Source organism: Drosophila erecta, unplaced genomic scaffold (genome assembly GCF_003286155.1).
Source record: "Drosophila erecta strain 14021-0224.00,06,07 unplaced genomic scaffold, DereRS2 tig00000021-arrow-pilon, whole genome shotgun sequence".
NCBI classification, from domain to species: Eukaryota; Metazoa; Arthropoda; class Insecta; order Diptera; family Drosophilidae; genus Drosophila; species Drosophila erecta.
The window spans coordinates 15,436,757-15,456,271 of NW_020825198.1; the positions used below are offsets into that span (position 1 = coordinate 15,436,757).

At 40.3% G+C, this 19,515-nt stretch overlaps 2 protein-coding genes across 2 annotated transcripts in view; one reads left to right on the forward strand and one right to left on the reverse strand.

Annotated features, from left to right (window-relative positions):
* The window catches only part of LOC6546068 (nuclear hormone receptor FTZ-F1), a 41,006-nt gene extending 24,908 nt beyond the window's left edge, over positions 1 to 16,098 (forward strand). The window contains exons 3-10 of the mRNA XM_001972773.3: positions 4,622 to 5,158; positions 12,220 to 12,437; positions 12,551 to 12,921; positions 13,378 to 13,434; positions 13,497 to 13,695; positions 14,575 to 14,833; positions 14,899 to 14,999; positions 15,120 to 16,098. Of these exons, the coding sequence (XP_001972809.1) occupies positions 4,622 to 5,158; positions 12,220 to 12,437; positions 12,551 to 12,921; positions 13,378 to 13,434; positions 13,497 to 13,695; positions 14,575 to 14,833; positions 14,899 to 14,999; positions 15,120 to 15,269 (1,892 nt within the window). The 3' untranslated portion in view covers positions 15,270 to 16,098. The remainder of the gene's footprint in view (positions 1 to 4,621; positions 5,159 to 12,219; positions 12,438 to 12,550; positions 12,922 to 13,377; positions 13,435 to 13,496; positions 13,696 to 14,574; positions 14,834 to 14,898; positions 15,000 to 15,119) is intronic.
* A 1,435-nt stretch (positions 16,099 to 17,533) lies between these two features.
* On the reverse strand, positions 17,534 to 19,438 carry LOC6546069 (ubiquitin-like-conjugating enzyme ATG3). The gene is made up of 4 exons (XM_001972774.3): positions 19,196 to 19,438; positions 18,618 to 18,753; positions 18,359 to 18,549; positions 17,534 to 18,232 (listed from the first exon to the last, which is right to left on the reverse strand). The coding sequence occupies exons 1-4, from the start codon at positions 19,265 to 19,267 to the stop codon at positions 17,639 to 17,641; spliced, it is 993 nt and encodes a 330-aa protein (XP_001972810.1). The 5' UTR covers positions 19,268 to 19,438; the 3' UTR covers positions 17,534 to 17,638.
* Positions 19,439 to 19,515: the final 77 nt, after the last annotated feature.

Genomic DNA, 19,515 nt, shown 5'->3' on the forward strand with positions numbered 1-19,515 from the left:
TTTTTTATTATGCCGTCTTGTACATTTCAATATAGGAAGAAATCGTTCTTAATTGACCACAGGCATGGTTGTTTAATTGAATTACCCACTGCTATTTGGCCGACCTCAGGTGTGAGTGAGTTGTGCCTTTGAGATTCGTGTGTGTGTGCATTTTGTCATTACCTGCTGTCCATATGATCAGAGATCCAAAGACTTGTTGGCTACGGTCACGAACATTTTTCCCTTTTTTTGTTTTTTGCTTTTGGGGGGAAGGAAATGAAAAGTTGCCTTAGTCTTTTGTTTTCCGTTTCTGTACTTTTTCTTGGGTAAACTTTTGAGTGCGTTTGGTTATTTCGTAAGATCACCATACACACATATAGCATATCGGAGTTGTTTTAGTGGAGCAATGGAGTTGCGGAGGGGAGTGGAGGAGGACGGGGAGGGGGAGGAGAAAGAGCCGCGTTTCAGTCTTAAAGTTGCGTCTTCTTTCATCTTTGGTAATTGAGCGTTGAAATGTTGTAATCCCCCCAACCTACATGAAGGTGGCAAACGTGTTTCAGTTTCAGTTTATTTTTATTTTTTCTTCTCTTTTTCATTTTTTTACGCAAACAGAAAAGTTGGGAGACAGAGACACGTTTTCACGTGCATCGTTGAAAGTTCCCCCTTAGCTGCATTTTATGCACTTTTCTTCTCGGTTTTTTCGTTTAGGGTTTTTCCCCCTTTCACGTTTCTTGCTCCTCTTTATTTGATTTTTATATTTGCGGCATATATTTTTTTGGGCATCTGCGGCATTTTAATGGGCGATGGGCCCCTTTTTCGCTGCTTCGCCTTTGAGTTCCGTTTTGGGTTAGTTAAGGAATCGGACTTGGAATTGGCTGCAGACTGAGACCCCGGACTCTGAAGTGAAAGTTTATTTTGCCGGCCACGTTTTACCATATAGTGGGTATTTTATGCATGTGTTCCATGACTCCTTTCGGCGGAATCTTATGCAATCGCTGGGGTTTCTGCTTTTAATGGTCGCTCCATCGCAGGGCTTGCATCCTTATTTGGGTTCGTGGAGTTGTTAAATTTTGGCTTTCTTAATGAGTGATTTAGGCGAAGTTTTTCGCCGTACGTTAATTAGCCGTAAAATATTACGTATACGCACCGCTAATTGTTTGGAACGTTGGACGGTGAAGCGAGAAAGATCTGCAGAAGAGATAACATTAAAATCACTTTTGTGGTGTAATAAAATTTAAAAACTTCAAATAGCCTGCATGGAATGCGTATGCCAAAAAATCAAAAATATAAATAAACCCAAAAGCGAAATAATTAATGACGAAATAATTACTATAGCTAAATAAAATACCTAAATAATAAAATGCAAGTTAATATCAATTGGAAATCTATCATCAAAAAAGTGACAACATTTTAAATGTTTATGTATAAAAACATCCTTTGATAAAAAATAAATTTTTTTTAAATTTTATAAGTTTACCATATCTACTTGAAGATATTAATTAGATATTATTTGAATCAACAAAAAAGCATGAGAAATAAGTTTAAATAAAAAAAATGCCCCATAGCAACATCATTTTATTTTACCATCACATAATTTTACCATATGAACGCCCCAAGAAAACCGAAAAGACACAATAACTTTATATTAAACCAGCAAGAAGCCCAGAGCAATACTTATTAAATAAAAGCATGAATAGGCGAAACAATAACAAAAACATAGAAATAGGAAACGAAAACGCGCCACATGAAAACCGTGTCATGAACAAATGCAACAAAACCAGCAGAAAAAACAATGAGAAACCCACAAACTAATTGAGACCAAAACACAGCCACAAAACGGAAAGAAAAACGAAGAAACTAAACCAAGCAGCTGCAGTAGCAACAAAACCCAAAAATCCAAAGCACAAAAAATCTTATAAAAAACTGCTGAAGAAGAGACTTAAAAAAAATTCCCAGTTTATTTGAGTGAGTAAGAAATTACAAAATAGCCACTTGAAAAGTTAAGGCTTAAAGGCTTTCATAATGCCATACCCACAGTGGAGGGTAGATAAATATATACACGACCTCTACTACCGTAAACGAAATGCCATTATTTTATTTACTAGGACTTTTATTATTTCTTAATCCAATTTGCAAAACATCATTAAATTTGATATCTAATTTTTGTGAAATTGTTGTTTTTGAAGAAGGAGCAATCTTGTTCTTAAAAATATGTAATTTAAAGTAGTATTTACTGCAAAGAAAACATAAAAACATAATACAAATTGTAATTTAGAAAATGCAGCTATTATCTTGGCTACGACTGCGCTAAGGAATGACGTACTGTTGTTGCACTGTAAAGCGGTGTACAGTGGCTCAAAGCTATGCCAAAAAGTTTCACTTTCGCTTTCCGTTTGGGTTTGAGTTTGAGTTTCAACAGCAAAAACAAAGACCCAAAAAAAAGGGGGGCACTAAGTCAAGCCAAGCAGCGCTGCTCGCTCTTTATTTGCCAAGTGAGAGAGACAGAGAGAGAGAGGAGAAGAGAGCGAAAAAAAATACAGAGCCAGAGAGCGCAGCTTCGTTGAAAGTGAAACGAGCGAGTATACGAGCGACCGACCGAGCGTATACGTAATAACCGAACAGGCCGACTGAGAGCGAGAGTGACGCCGTCGGAGGCAGCGACGCAGACCGTGGCAGAGGCAGCGACGCCAGCCGAGCAGCGTATTGCGGTATCCTCGCCGTTTACTTGGGTTTAGTCAATCGAGATACGTGGTTGATGTTGGTCGTGTTTTTCGCATAGCTATCCACTTATAAATAAATATATATACATGCAACAATAACAACAGCAGCAGCAGCAACAACAACAACAACAACACACACATATAGATGACAAAGCGTTACACCTAACGAAATATTGTTAACAACAAATGTGCGCGTGTGAGTGACCCAAATATCGATCAAAATAAACAAAAGAGCCATTGCGAAATAGATAAAAAGGCAATCGAATTGCATGCACCGAATACAATACAAATACAAGCAAAATCCAAGTCAAACCCAATTGCACCTCACCCACACCAGCAGAACAGCCCAAGGATTATGTTCTCTTGCTGCGTTGCGTGAGAGTGTGTGTGTGTGTATGTGGCTCAGTGCATCAGTGTGTGTGTGCAATGCAAATTGTTTAAACAACAAATCCGATTCCCACATATAGTGCAATAAATTCGTGACCCACTTTCAATCAAAATACAAAAGTGAAAATATACTAAGCAAGCCAAAAAGTGTTTATACATCTCGTTTCAATTCAACGCACACAATCAAGCTAATATATAAAGTATATATAAAAGTCCTACCTCTATCCGGGCAAACCAACCAAAAGTTTATAAAGAAATCATCCTTTTTGCTGTCTACTCTACATATAAATATACATAAACATACATATATCTATCTCACTCACCTCGTCAAAGTACCTGCAAAAAAGTAACAATTTAAGCAAAATACAAAATACAAAATAAACAAAGCAAAGAAGAAAACATCTTATCAAATGCAAGTTACAAATTAAGGATCACACAGCGAGTTTGTTAAATGATTTTCTTGTAAAGGAAGTTGTTCAATTAACAATAAAATACACATCTTCTAAAGAACCAAACAATTCCAAACATTTCTAAAATACATTTCTTTCAAAGAAATTAAAACATAAATAGTTGTAAAGCAAGTAAAACACCATTAAATTACTGTGTTCTAACGAATATTAAATATGTCAAGATATTACGATACATTTTAACTATCACTGTTGAAATCAAGCAAACACAATTTGTTACAGAACCCCAAATATTCTGTTTTACAATTGGCCTTAACAATGTTGCAAATAACAAAGCAAAATAACAAGCAAAAATTAAGTGCAAAAACCAGACCACCGTATGTTAACCGCAACATATTTTACTACCAAATTTAAACCAACTCTCTGCAACTGCAAGTGCTGGTTATTAAGCCAAGTAAAGCGAAAAACAATTTCACCTTCCGTCCAGGAAATAAAGCAACAAAGGAAAACTCTTTGGCCTTCCGCAAAAAGGAATTAAAACCAATACCAATACCAAAACCAAAACCGCTCGCCTTCAAAATTCAATCCAAATAAACGTACATGAAATGTTATTAGAAATGGATCAGCAACAGGCGACCGTACAGTTTATATCGTCGCTGAATATATCGCCGTTCAGCATGCAGCTGGAGCAGCAGCAGCAGCCCTCCAGTCCCGCTCTGGCCGCTGGTGGCAACAACAGCAACAACAACAATAACGCGGCCAGCGGTAGCAACAACAACGCGGCCAGCGGCAACAACACCACCAGCAGCAGCGGCAACAACAGCAACAACAACGACAACGATGCACATGTTCTAACGAAATTCGAGCACGAATACAATGCCTACACGCTGCAGTTGGCTGGGGGCGGTGGGAGTGGCAGCGGCAACCAGCAGCACCACAGCAACCACGGCAACCACCACCAGCAGCAGCAGCAACAGCAACAACAGCAGCAGCAACACCAGCAGCAGCAGCAGCAAGAACACTACCAGCAGCAACAGCAACAGAATATCGCCAACAATGCCAACCAATTCAACTCCTCGTCCTACTCGTATATATACAATTTCGATTCACAGTATATATTCCCGACAGGCTACCAGGACACCACCTCCTCCCACTCGCAGCAGAGCGGAGGAGGCGGTGGCGGCGGCGGTGGCAACCTGCTCAACGGAAGCTCCGGCGGCAGCTCCGCCGGCGGTGGCTACATGCTGCTGCCCCAGGCGGCCAGCTCCAGTGGCAACAATGCCAATCCGAATGCCGGCCACATGTCCTCCGGTTCCGTGGGCAATGGCGGCGGCGGCGGCGGCAACAACGGCGGAGCGGGCGGCAACTCCGGTCCGGGCAATCCCATGGGCGGCACGAGCGCCACGCCGGGACACGGCGGCGAGGTGATCGACTTTAAGCACCTGTTCGAGGAGCTGTGCCCCGTGTGCGGCGACAAGGTGAGCGGCTACCACTACGGCCTGCTCACCTGCGAGTCCTGCAAGGGCTTCTTCAAGCGCACCGTGCAGAACAAGAAGGTCTACACCTGCGTGGCGGAGCGGTCGTGCCACATCGACAAGACGCAGCGCAAGCGGTGTCCCTACTGCCGATTCCAGAAGTGCCTCGAGGTGGGCATGAAGCTAGAGGGTGAGTCCGAAGTTATACATATTCCTAATTATTTATAAGCAATGAGTTGGTTACGAGAAAGGATTTACTGGGATATGTTAGATCAAACTGCTAGAAGGTTAGTCAAAGCAAGCTTCTTTCGATTCAGTCCCAAAATGAACTTATATAATATAATATATCATACTGTATTTACGATTTTCAAGCAGCCCCACCTTGTAGCATACGTAGTGATCCATACCTTCTAGATAGTTTTCGACTCCGTGAGAGTCAGCTGCAACCAAAGTCACGTATTTTCCCTGACCCTCGACAACAACTTGTTTACAACGTTGCGTATGAGTGATGTCCCTGGGGGAGCAGTATAAAAGTCGTTTTCATTTGCATTCTGAAAATCAGATGCTTATAAGTTGACACTGAGTACTTGATCCTTGAAATCAGGTCGCAACTGATGTCTTTCCTTTTATTCGACGATGCTCTCGAATGTTGTTAGAAGTTAGTTAGTTTCCAGTTGATTAGGGCATCTGAAACGTGTTTATAGATAGATATTAGTACAGACTTCACAAAATTATTAAAAAGTGCCAGTGCGTACTTTGTTTTATTTCATGTTGAAAACTTGCACAACAAAACTGATTCATAGTATTGGAAATTTTTCATTATGTTTGCTTTTGCTATAAATCAATGTAGGAGAACTGCCTAATGAGCAACTTGGATAGATAGTCGTTTTTAAAGATACTGTATAACATAAAAGGTCATTGTTTTCAATAAACTGTGCACTGCACTTGATAATGACGTGTAATTTCTCAAAAAGGAAGCAATTATCATTTCGCATTGTTACCATTCCTTGCTTCTAGTTTTGACCTCTTACAAAAAGCGGACAGCAATATTTCGACGATTGGCAGTCGCCACCATGACCCCTTTTTTTTCAGTATTACACGTCCGTTTGTATGCAAGTGTATATAATGTAGCAGGGTTCGTCTCTTGCTGGCAGTTTTTGGCATTCGGTTGCAGCGCTTTTGCAGTAAATGAAATTAAATCGATATTTCTTATTATTTATAAATGCGCAGGAACGAAAGCTACAAATGAGGCAGCTAGCGCTGAAATTCGTTGGGGAACTGTTTCTGCTTTAAATCCTGCTGTCCCTCGGGAATTTACGCAATCTACCGGGAATTCGCCTATTTCCCGGTCAAAGTGAGTGATTCAGCAATGATTATGCAAAAGTGCATCATTGATAGCCTCCACATGCGGCTGTGCTGTGCTCCCATTTCAGCCACATAAACAACGGCGTTAAATATTTATTAACAAATACACATATCTGCGGCCATATCCCAGACCTATCCCAATTATTTGTTTCCCGCCTGTCTCGTTATTATTGTTATTATTGTTGAGTAGGTCGGTCAGTCTGCGGTTCGTATTTTCGATGTACTTGGCTCTGTCACGTCTTAATGACGCCAGCTTTTGTCATTGTTGTCACTGCGTCAACATTTTTTGTCCGCCTTTTTTACCACACAAAAGCACTGTCTCTCATTTACCCCGTTCTCATTTACGTTGAGCTGTATATTTTTATATTTTCGTGGTTTTCTTGTTGGCTTCCAGCACCGAGAACTTATCCTCTATCTCGTTGAAGTTGTGTTTCAAGTGTATTTAACATTTTATCAATTTTTATTCGCTGAACTATCAATAAAGCTTAGTCATTTTTCACTTACTCAACAATATGGGCAAATAATGATTGCTTCGTTTTTTCCATTCGCATGTTCTTTGATAATGCCTTTAATAATTCATTAGCTTAGGTTATTTCTAAAATTTGATGCATAGAATGATTAGGTTAGCGAAAGTTCTTTCCTTCTTCATTGAAATTTATTCCCGCTTCTTATTATTTTAGCATTTACCTTCTTAATTGCATAATTTGTTTCATCTCGGCGTAAATGCTCCCCATTTCCCCACCCTTTTCCCCTTTTTTTGGCGTAAGTCAAAGTTATTTGAGGGAAAAAACAACTTCAACCGCACCAGTTGAGAGGGCGCCCCACAAACAAGCATGTGCTGTGAATATAGTACACAGACATGTACTGGCATATGTACTATGTTATGGCATACTTACATACATGCATACTTGTATGAGACCCACATCTACATACACATATATACATATATATGTAGATATATATGTACATATGCATGAAGCCAAGTGTACATATATTCAGAGGCAGTGCAGCATGCACCGGTCCCAAAAGAATTCCACGCCCTCACCCACAAAGCAAGGCTCTGCCAGCGTCGCTGCTGCGAGAGAGCCGGGAGAGGAGAGCGGGCAGGGGCGGGCGGAGCAGAGCGCAGGGAGCAAAAACAAAGCTCAAAACCAAAACATGAAACACAAAAAAGCGGCAAACCGAAAAAGAGAGACTTGGAGCTCTCTCGCTTTTTTACAGGGCGCACTCCAAATAAGGAACTTCAACTATAAATTTTCAACTAAAATTTATCAATATTTTGTGAAGGAATAAAATTCTTTAATTTGCCAATCATTCTCCTATAATAATAAGTAATTAAACAGGGTGTACAGCAGTTGGAAGGACTTTCAGGATCGGCCATTTTAATTCTTCTAATTGTATTATTTTCAAGTAAAATAATATTAAACAATTAAAACTCTATGTTTTTCTATAATTTAATGAATCGAGCGAATGTGTACTATACTTGTACGAGATTGCGTTGCTCTCTTTTCAAAAATTGTTTGCATTTTGTAATAGAGTTTTCCTGACTGACTGCTTTTGTGGACTGCTTTCAAACTAGCACGAGCAATTTTTGTTTTGCGTTTCTGTTTTCCTTTTTGTTTGTTACTTGTTGTGTTGTTTGTGGGGCAGCGCCAAACAAACTGTGGAAATTATTAAGCAAAGTGTGAAAAGCGTGAAAATTGTGATTGCCGGACGCCGAAATTGCTTTTGGGTGGAGTTTTCGAGTCTTAGATAAATGGTTATATCTTTATACATAAATGCCAGGAAGTTTAATTGAATATTTTGATTGCTGGACAATTGGATTATATTAAAAATAGTTCTTTGTTAGATCAGTAAAATCACTTCCTCTATTTAACAGTATTGAGTATATTTGAATTTTATATCAAATACAGATCATAGTTGTATTTTTTATATTTACTGCAGGCAAATTCCAATAAAAGTTGTGATGTTGCACTTGCCAATTTCCAAAGGGATCGGCTAACTTCCGCTTATTTGAATTTTTCTTTGGCTCTTGGTGAAAACACATGACCAACAAATATTGTCCATCAAACTTACGAGTGCTGGAACAAAATTCGTTTTTCATTTGAGTTTTATTTGTTGTCTTGTGCCGCTCGCACACACACAGCGGCGCATTTTCTCAAGCGGCTCTCCGGTCACCCACACAAGCAAGCCACTTGAGTCAGCGGGAGCAGCGCAGTCGGCAGCGACGGCGGCGGCGACAGAGGCCGCAAAAACAACGTGTGTGCAATATACTCACTCATACGTATATCAATGTATCGCCATCTCAGTTCCGCCTTCGTGTACTTGGCCCATAGTGCCATCTCTTGCGCTCATGACCTAGATTCCACTGTGCGCTGGTGTGTGTGCACGTGATACGACAAAATGTTTGCCTCTCTCGCCGTTTTTCTGCGTGTAAGTGTGTAATCAATGCAACATGTTGTGTGCTGTGTGTTACGTCTGTGTCTGTGTGTGTGCGAGTGAATTTTATTTTTAATACTCACTGAATTATTACGAACATTTTCGCTTCGTTGTCGTCGTCGTTTCTCGCCGTTTGCCTCTTCTCGTTCCGTTCCGTTCCGTCTCATTCCGTCCTTCCGTTTGCCTCTGATGAAATCTCTTTCGTCAGCGCCGGCTCCCTCCCCACGCACCCCTCCCACCCCTGCAGCCCCCACCGCTCACTCGGGGAATCGCCGACTATATCTCCCAGTCAGGCTTTGGCTTTGGTCTTTATAATTGCGGCAATTTTTAGCCGCTTTTGGTTTTTGTGACTTGAGTGTTTTCATTTATTTGAGGGCGCTGTAAAGACCAGCGAGACTTTCGGCTTAGCTGGGCCACATGACTCACATGGCTCGAATGCCATATGTTTTTGTTACGGATGTAGGGTCAATAGGGATTTCTCCGCCGTTGTCGAGTTTAATTGGTTGTTTTGCTTCATTTTGTTGCCAAGTGGAATTATTTTGGGTAACAGCAAATTGTTTGCTGTAATCGCAGGGATTAATTGTAATGATTAAATCATTTATTCGCGGAAATACTAATCTATTTGGTTAAATCGACTCGTTCTACTCATTATATTAGTGTTTAAAGAATAAGAGGCGTATACTTAATATTACGTATACGCCATGTATATGCCTTTGAGCTGCGGAAGTTTTTGTTAGTCTATTTGCTCAATTTAAAAAGAATCGGTTCGTTGTTTTCTTAATTGGTGTAGAAGTATTGAGCTTTAAAAGGCATAGGTTCAAGTTGAGGAAAGTTGACAATATTTATTGTTTTTTGACTTTTATCCAAAAGCCATTTTTGCAAAAGCCATTGAAATTACTTTTCCAGCAATCATTATCAAATAAATTATTGGGTACTTTAAACGAATTAAACTCCTCGATACACATTTTATTTATTTTGAAATTTTTAATCCTACGCTGCGTATACACAATGTTTGCAGCAATTTCCAAAAATCGATGAACTATTTGTAAATTCACAACAAATTGTAGCAGTGGAGTTGTTAGCCATTAATTATAAATAAACTTTGGCCCAACATCCGCTAGGCTGAAAAATAAACCACAAAATTACGTATACGCACCGCTGGTGCTCAATTAGTGTTTACCAAATTGCATATGCTGGTATCAGCTTTTCAAGTCATGACAATACTCTAAAACGCCTACAAAAGCGGCAAGTGACAGGCCTCGTATTGATTTTCCCGTTGTGTGAGAAATTTCCCCAAAAAGACGAAAAGAGTGTAAAAAGTGAAAAAAGGAAGGGCCCGAAGGTGGGAATAACTTTCAACAAACAATTTTGTCGCATACAAATTGAACCACTTAACCCCACTCGAAAAAAACTTCCATCAAAGAGGTGAAAATCTAAATGAAAGCCGAAATTGAAAGTGAAGAAATGTCGCTGGGAAATTATGTAAGAGTCGGCTAAAAAAGATAGTAAATGGATCAACAATCGAGTCGGGAAAATGGGAAGGGAACGATTTTATGAACTCCATAAATTCCCTATCGATTGACGATTAGCCATTTGTATTTCTTGTATTTATTTTACCTTGCCCAACATAAATAGACTTGATACTGAGCCGGAAAAAGGAAAAGGCCATAAAATAACGGCTGTAAGTCACCCACAAACACAAACAACTTTCCCAACACACACACGAGAGCGGTGAGAGTGTGAGAGAGAGTGAGTTTTTCTTTTTGGGAGAGTTGGCAGGCAACAACAATGGCCGTGTTGTCCCAGTTTTCACACACACTGTCCTTGACCTACTCCACTCGACAGCAACAACAAATTTGTCTAATGCGGAAAGCCTCTCAGTCTTTGACGCTCCCTCGCTCTCTTTCGGGTTCGCAGGTGTGCCGCTGTGTGTGCGAGTGTGTGTGTGTGTGTCTGCGGGGAGAGAAATGTCGTAATAGAAAGCTCTTTCGCGTTGCCAAGCCAAAACATAATCAAAAGAGAGAGAGCCGCAACTGCGGCGTTTGAGAGCAGAAGTTGCAGAGGGCCCCGCTCTCTAACACGCACACAAACTTATTCAAATGCATATGTATGTATGTTGATTATTTGTAAACAATACGCTTGACCTAAATTACAGTTACTTGTTCGCCGCACTAAAACTGCATATATCAGTGCTTGTGTTCGTGCTCCTGTGCATGTGTTTGTATTTTAATTTTTCCCCTTGCCTTTGGACCTGAGATGCATATTTTATGGTGGCCACCTGCCGCCCACTACCACCCACCACCACCCACTTGCGCGCTTTTTTTTTGTTTTTTTGTGTTTTTGTGTTATTGTGCTACGGGTGTGCGAAAACAACCCCCGACAATTGCATCTTGTAATCAACATGGCGCTAGCTGCAATCGCAATCTGTTTTTGGCTTAAGCCGCCACCCTCGCAATTCTCACTTACACGTAGCGAAAATGTCTGGCCTAACACAACAATATTATATATTACAATATGTTTGTTTTCACAGCAGACAAAGCGCACAATTCGTTTGTAGAAGTAGAAGCAGTCTGTTACAATTTTTAACATTATTACATTACATTGTTAACATTGTTACATTATTTAAAACGTATTTATAGTAACTGCAATTTATAAGTAGCAAAATATTAATCTTGTTTAACGGTAGGAAATGAACTTATTACTTTACAAAATGAATACGAATGAATAGTTCTTGTTTCTCACTTTGGTTTCGATGAAGTTGGTATTCCAGCGATTTTATTTCACTGCACACTTTACGCTCATTTTTCGTGCTGCGCCATAAGAAGCGCATTTTTATTGCGTTTCATTTAGCGTGTTCCCACACACAAACGCACGTAAATACACAGATGTGCGTTGTACAGTTTTGTTTTACTACCGTTGTACAACGCAGCGTATGCGCAATATGTGTATGTAACCATATTTTCCATGTGCGTGCCCATATGTGCGTATGCATGTGCACCCTGCACTTGATGGTGTGCGTTCTGTGAAGCGTTGTTATGAGTTGGCTTTTAATGAGACGCATGTATGAAACGAATAGGATGCTTTCCCCACGTTGCAATTTTGCCAGTCCGAATTGGGGGGCAGTTAAGTTGGAAGACGCTGAAAGGGTTCAAATGGCTATAAAACCATTAAAATTTCTAGGCACGAGGCTTGGTGTTCATTAATTTGTACAACTATTTTATGTTCTCTAAGAATATCGCCTTCTTTCTTCTTTATGTTCTGCAGTTCTTATCTTCAGATGATTTTCGGGACAGCAAATCAATATTTTTGTAGCATTTTAAGAGATAAGGGAACTTTGTTGGGAAATGGGGAATGGAAGAAACGATTTGGTGGCCTATGAATTCTTTTCACAATAATGCATTTTCTATTTCAAAACTTCGCACTTATATGCAAATGCGTTTCTTGCAGCTGTTCGAGCGGATAGAATGCGTGGTGGACGCAACAAATTCGGACCCATGTACAAACGGGATCGCGCGCGGAAGTTGCAAGTGATGCGGCAGCGGCAGTTGGCGCTGCAAGCGCTGCGCAACTCGATGGGTCCGGACATCAAGCCAACGCCGATCTCGCCGGGCTACCAGCAAGCATATCCAAATATGAACATTAAGCAGGAAATTCAAATACCTCAGGTGAGAGATTGATTGCGTTCATCGTTGTCAGTGCTGTAGCACATTGTAATGAAATTAAAGATTTAACGGGTTGAATTCTATGGCAATAAACGAATTTCTGTTCATATCCTCAGGTATCCTCACTCACCCAATCTCCGGACTCGTCGCCCAGCCCCATAGCGATTGCGTTGGGGCAGGTGAACGCGAGCACGGGCGGTGTAATAGCCACGCCCATGAACGCCGGCACAGGCGGCAGTGGGGGCGGAGGTCTGAACGGACCGAGTTCCGTGGGCAATGGCAATAGCAGCAACGGCAGCAGCAACGGCAACAACAACAGCAGCACGGGCAACGGAGCGTCCGGAGGAGGAGGTGGCAATAATGCGGGCGGCGGAGGAGGAGGAACCAATTCCACCGATGGCCTGCATCGCAACGGCGGCAATGGCAACAGCAGTTGCCACGAGGCTGGAATAGGATCTCTGCAGAACACGGCCGACTCGAAATTGTGGTATTTAGCCCAAGAGCCAGAACAATACTCAAAGAATATCCGAACTCAAACCAAATTAAACGACAAACGAACTGCAACGAACATTCAAAAGATACTTTCGTTACATTACCCCATTTGTGGAAAAGGATTCAACTTGATCATGCAGCAAATGTGGAAAAGGGCAGTCTTGTCAATTTATTATCAATGCAATACATTTGTTAGGCAAAAGATTTAAAGACATCTAATGATTTCCTCCTAAAAACGAGTATCTAAATGTTAAAACATATTTATTATCAGATAGTAGCTTCGGATTCGAAGTTTAATTATTTATCTGATAATAATACGATCTCTTTTTAAGGTCCTAAGTAAACTGCCCTTTTACGTATTGCTTAGTTATCACTTGATGAGCTCTCCAATTAGAAGTCATTTGAACATTAATGTTTATAACTTTTTCTATATCTTCTGTTTACCAAAAAGCTTCGATTCTGGCACACATCCATCAAGCACAGCTGACGCGCTAATCGAGCCATTAAGGTGGGTTTTCCAGGCGTGAATTGAAGTCCTGAGGGCTATTAATCACATTATTATTCATGCAGAGTCTCACCGATGATTCGTGACTTTGTGCAATCGATTGACGATCGGGAATGGCAGACGCAACTGTTTGCCCTGCTGCAGAAGCAAACCTACAACCAGGTGGAAGTGGATCTCTTCGAGCTGATGTGCAAAGTGCTCGACCAGAATTTGTTCTCGCAAGTAGACTGGGCACGGAACACCGTCTTCTTCAAGGATCTGAAGGTATGGACCACTTTAAAGTATGGGGTTGCCTCAACACCCCGATATCCTCACATCGAGTAAATCAGAAATCAGCAAACACAGACAGCAGCAACATGGTTCAAAGCCAAAAACCAGTTTTCAAACTAGGGGCCAAGTCTGCGGCATGTTATGTAAACCACCGACAACTGAAAGCGACGTCGACAGCGACGCCGGCAGAATCTGCATTGAATTTCGATTTCATTTGGCGTCTGACCTACTTAGCCAGCAAAGCTGAACCAGTCAGTCAGTCAGCCAAGCAGCAGCGTCTCTCGCTCCATGACGCAACTGATGTGCTCACCCATACCACACCACAGCCCATCCAGAGCGGAGAAACCGAAACTGAAACTGAGACTGGGACTGAGACTGAGGCATGGACTGAGACATAGAGACCCGAAGAAACCGAGAGAATCCCCAAGAGAAAGAGACGGCGTGTTGTAATACCAGACCATCCAAAACTAGGCCTTAACTTATCTCCATACCATATCATCACAAAATGTATCTATTGACTTTAAGCGTGCGGTTGCTGCTTCAAAAAACACAAACTTTGATCACTTTGCCTTAAAAACCTTTAAAAGATATTATTGGGTCAAAAATAATACAAAACCAACTAAAAATAAGGTTTATTAGATTAAATGAATTAGCTATTACTGTTACTAACTTGTTTTCAGAAAAATCTTCTATAAAAGAAAACTGATTGTTATAACGAATTGAGATACCAAAATAAGTGATGATCCTAGTATAAATATTGATTATAAAGGCTTTTAAACCTTTTTATGCATAGTGGCAACCGCGCCTGTTATGACTAAGTCCTTTTTTATTTCAAATTTATTAACAACATGCCTGTAATATTTTTTAATTTAGGTCGACGACCAAATGAAGCTGCTGCAGCATTCCTGGTCGGACATGCTAGTTCTGGATCACCTGCATCACCGAATCCACAACGGCCTGCCCGACGAGACGCAACTCAACAATGGCCAGGTCTTCAATCTGATGAGCCTGGGTTTGTTGGGCGTGCCACAGCTGGGTGATTACTTCAACGAGCTGCAGAACAAGCTGCAAGATCTGAAATTCGATATGGGCGACTATGTCTGCATGAAATTCCTAATCCTGTTGAATCCAAGTAAGGCCGTATAAGACGCTTGGCGCAGATTGACAACCTTCTAAACCCTTGAATCCTTCCCACAGGTGTACGGGGTATTGTCAACCGGAAGACCGTCTCCGAGGGACATGACAATGTGCAAGCCGCTTTGCTGGACTACACTCTCACCTGCTATCCGTCAGTCAATGTGAGTAAAGGATTCAGTTTTAATATGTAGGCTATCTGAGCTAAAACCCATTGCCACTGGAAATCATTTGCAAGTGCCGTGCAAACAACTCTAAAGCACATTTCTTTCGGCTAATTGCAGGACAAGTTCAGAGGGCTAGTTAACATCTTACCGGAAATCCATGCCATGGCCGCTCGCGGCGAGGATCACCTGTACACCAAGCACTGTGCCGGCAGTGCGCCCACCCAAACGCTGCTCATGGAGATGCTCCACGCCAAGCGCAAGGGGTAGAGGGCGGTAGAACGTGACACGGAATACTTAATCATTTATGAAGTGTAAATAACAAGGCGGGGAGTCCCTCAAGGCAACCGGGATATGGAAGGCGAACGAAGGATACAGAATTCCGTATTATGAATATGGGAATGCATCATCACTACTACCACCAACACCACCAACTATCACACCTATACACACACATGCACACATTTGTTGATTCAATGTTAATTATTATTACGTTTACGGTTAGGTCTAGCTTACGTTTAACTAATTAATTAATTTGTCTTAAATTAATTCGTGTTTTATTTGTAGTCCCTGATAAAGCAATTTTAAAACACTTGAACCTAAACGAGAATATGTAGATGTATGGATTTAAATTTTAATACGGCAAGGAGAAACACACTTTTTAGGCATTACAAAAAAAGAAGCATGAGAAATTTTATTTTTATATACCTATATGAATACGATACTTATGGATACAAATCTATATATATTTTTATGTAAATTGGCGTACTTTTAAGCGTCCTACATATTTTTAATTAGAATTTGGTTATATTATAGTTTTCAAATTAGTATCGTTCCCACTTGTAGATCGATTCTTGTATTTTTTTGCGCCAAGTGTCTTGCATAGTATTGCGTCTAATCTAATGGCAACAGAAAAATTGGAAAATCCATACAAAGAAAATGAAAACAAAGCAAATTTAGGTGTTCATGGTATGAATGTATGTGTATATTATAATTGTAATTTCATCTAAGTGTAAGAAAACAATGCAAACAACTACCTACAACAAGATAATGAAGAGCAAGAAATTATATAAATTAATAAAGATCGTGTTTAAAACTATATAGAAAATATATACTTAAATGTATATTTAAATATAGCAGCAAGTTTCAACTATTTGTAAATTTCAACAAGATGTAATTGTTTCAATGTCAGCAACCAGAAAATGTAAAGCTTATATTTAAAAAACAAAATATATTTTGTGCAAGGAAAGCGATAAATCAGTTAAAGGGTAAAATCCAATTATAAACATTTTAAAAAGCTGTATAACACTTTAAAACTAAAAGTAAAAAATGTTTAGTCATGAATTTGGGCAATGAGACGGAAAAGAAATCGAATTAAAGAAAAACTTGAATATTGTAAAAATCAAAAATCGGAATAAACAAACCAAATAAACTATTTTTAATGAATATCTATTAATGGGTCAACTTTTAATTCAAATATTAAGTTACCTGGCAAAGGATTTAAAAATTCAAGAATTTGTTAATGTAATGACCCCAATTTTCGGAATTTCTAAATTTGCGCTTAATTTGGTTCGGATCTTTTCATTGCCTTAATTCTCGCCTAGGCATTGCGCTTAAACAAAACGTACCTTATAAAATTAAACAAGTTTAAACTCCAAATTCAGTAAACAGACACAAATTACCACACACATTTCAAATTTGAAGGCAGCGTGTATAAAAACAAACGTTTAAATGCGGTGTAAAAAATCAGAGGTAGCAGAAAGATTCACGAAAATAATAGAAATTTCTGGCAGACGCAAGATTATTAGGGGGCAAAAAATACAAAAAACGAAAGCACGATGACATCTACATAGGTTTGCCTAGGTATATATTATATATTTAGGTCACTAGTTGGTATGTCTAACTTCTATATGTATTATAAAATGTAAAAAAGTAAAGAAAATAATGGGTAAATAATGTAAAAGTTGGCAATGAAAGTTGGCTAGATAGTGGATCAGTTATATTTAAAGATTATAAGTAAAGGGCAAAATTGTTGACGTCTAACGTAACGCTGGCGGCATGTTGTTGAAAACACGTTAAAAGAAGGGAAAAGATGGAGGGATCGATATACACATACAAATATATAAATGTTTATTCAGGTATGAATGGCGTTAGGTATGTTTATTGTAATATTGATTACGATGTGAACCTGTTATTGCAAATGAAAAGTGATTTTAACTATTAAGAAAATCTATATATATACTATAAACCCATAAAAAGTAAAAAGGATCTAACAGTTATACATTAAATGATTAATATAAATGCAAGCAACACACACATTTTAAGTTTGAAAAACTGTTAAAAACGCAAAAAAATCATTTAACTAGAAACAAAACTACCTAAAACTACAATGCATATTTGATCAATTGATTTAATATGCTTTATTATTATGTTAACATACAATTTCATCTCAGAGATGTTTCAAACATGCAACCAACCAACAACAACAAAAGCAAAGTGAAATAAAAAGTAATTATAAAAACGAATCCGAGGTGTTCAATGTGTAAGATGTTTGCCCAAATCTTTATTCAATTATCAGTACACAAACTTGTGTTTAATGAGTTAAATCTATTGCGTCAATATTGAAAAACATGGCGGGCTTAAGACATATTGAAGTTTTGCGTAAAATCGTACTCGATGGTTGGTATGACGGTCTGAACGAATTTCAGGAATATGATCAAGTATAAATGCACTCCCAGCTGACCGCCGCCCTCCTCTACCGTCTGTATTATCTTCTTCATAATGTCCGCATGCCGACATGGATGCACCGAGGCCATATTGGGACCTGGAAGATGCGGATGCGACTCCATGGTCACAGTTTTCTTGGCGTGATCCTGCGACACATCCTCGTACATCTGTTCCACGGTCAGTGGCTTGCGCTGCTCATCATACCCCACCACCCAGAGTCGGGGCGTCTGATAGTACTTGTCATAGCTGATGTGCAGGTCGTAGGTGCGTGTGTGGAGCACTGAGTCACCGCTGGCCTCCGCGTCGCTCGATGCGGCTGCCACTGGGCTTGCCTTTGCTTCCGCCTCCGGCTTGCGTGTGGTGGTGGCTACGGCCGGATCGACCAGCTCCAGCATGCCGCTCTCTTCGAAATCGTCCATGTCAATAGCCTCATCGTCGTCCTCGTCATCGGCCTCGGCCCCAGCGCCCGGCGCTGGTTTGTCGCTATCTGGAGTGTGCATTTCTTCCTGAAAGGATGTAAATGATTGCTGAATTACGAATTCAACTTAAGGATCTTGTCCTAGTGATTTCTTTCTCTAAACGTTTATAAAGGATTTCACAGATGTTCGTGAAAAAGTGTCACCCGCATTCACCTTTGTCTCCTCCATTGTCAGTTCGCAGATCTTGTCCTCCAGCTGGGTGGTGCCATCGTCGTTCAGTTGATGGGTCTCCACCCAACCGCCGTCACCGGACTCCTCCTCCACCAGGGTCTCCTCGCCCACGTACTCCATCTGCTTGCAGCGGCGATAGCACGGAACATTGCGCGTTATCAGGAATTGCTTATCTAAGTGGGGGCATAATGATTTTAATGAGTCAATTTGCTAGTTATCAGTGGAAAATCGCAGCACTTGCCCTTTGGTAGGTAGGGTTTCGTCTTCGTCTCATCGCCAGCCGCCCACTGCCAAGTGGGACAGTGGTGCACCAGGTGATCACCGGCGGCCACGAACTCCTCCGGAGTGAGAACACCTGTCTCGCGGAACTTCGATTCCTGCAAAAAAGATTACGATATTTGTATAACATTACCCTTTAACTCCATTTTTAAAAATTAGAGAAAGTTTTATTGAGAATATATTGTGGATAGATAATCAGTAGCAGAAGCCTGTTAAACTTGTTTCTCAAATCTTAACATGAAAATCCAATTATTTTCTTAACCCCCTTACGTTATTGAAGACCGTTTTCGAAAAAGGACACAAAAATGGACTGAGAATTTTGGGACGCCCCTTTTTTTTGGAGACAATCTGGGGGTGGATCCAGTTGTATAGCACTCCGGGTGCCGTCACCAGAATTCAGAGAAAGTGGGAAAATGGGAAATGAGCGAGGAGGCCCATTATCTTTTCGGATTTTCTTCAGCATGCACTCTCGTTTCATACGTATTAAAATACACATTTCATCGCTTTGATAGTCCGTTTTCCGTTTATTTGAGACTTTACCTTCAAAACGGGCGTCAGATATTCGGCCACGTTGAGAGCTGTGCCCTTTACGGTATTGAGAACACTCTGCATTTCGCCGTCCGCTGAGTATTCGCACTAATCTAAACGCCTAAACTTAATAAATACAATTAAGATGGCTCTCTCAATTGACTTGTGCTGCCCAGTTAATTGTTTTTGTCTTGCTAATCGCGACAACAACAGTGCGGTGCGGTCACACTGAGTCTATCGATGTGGGTGGGCCTATCGTTAGGTGGTTGGAAGAATAACGGTATTTTTTGCAATAGATTGCCGGAATTGTTGAATTTATATACAATTAATAT

Coding starts and splice junctions, on each gene's coding strand:
- LOC6546069 (XM_001972774.3), bottom strand. CDS start 19,267: ATGCAGAGTGTTCTCAATACCGTAAAGGGCACAGCTCTCAACGTGGCC. Junction 18,754..19,195: donor ATCTGACGCCCGTTTTGAAG/GTAAAGTCTCAA, acceptor TCTTTTTTGCAG/GAATCGAAGTTCCGCGAGAC. Junction 18,550..18,617: donor GAAACCCTACCTACCAAAGG/GCAAGTGCTGCG, acceptor GCCCCCACTTAG/ATAAGCAATTCCTGATAACG.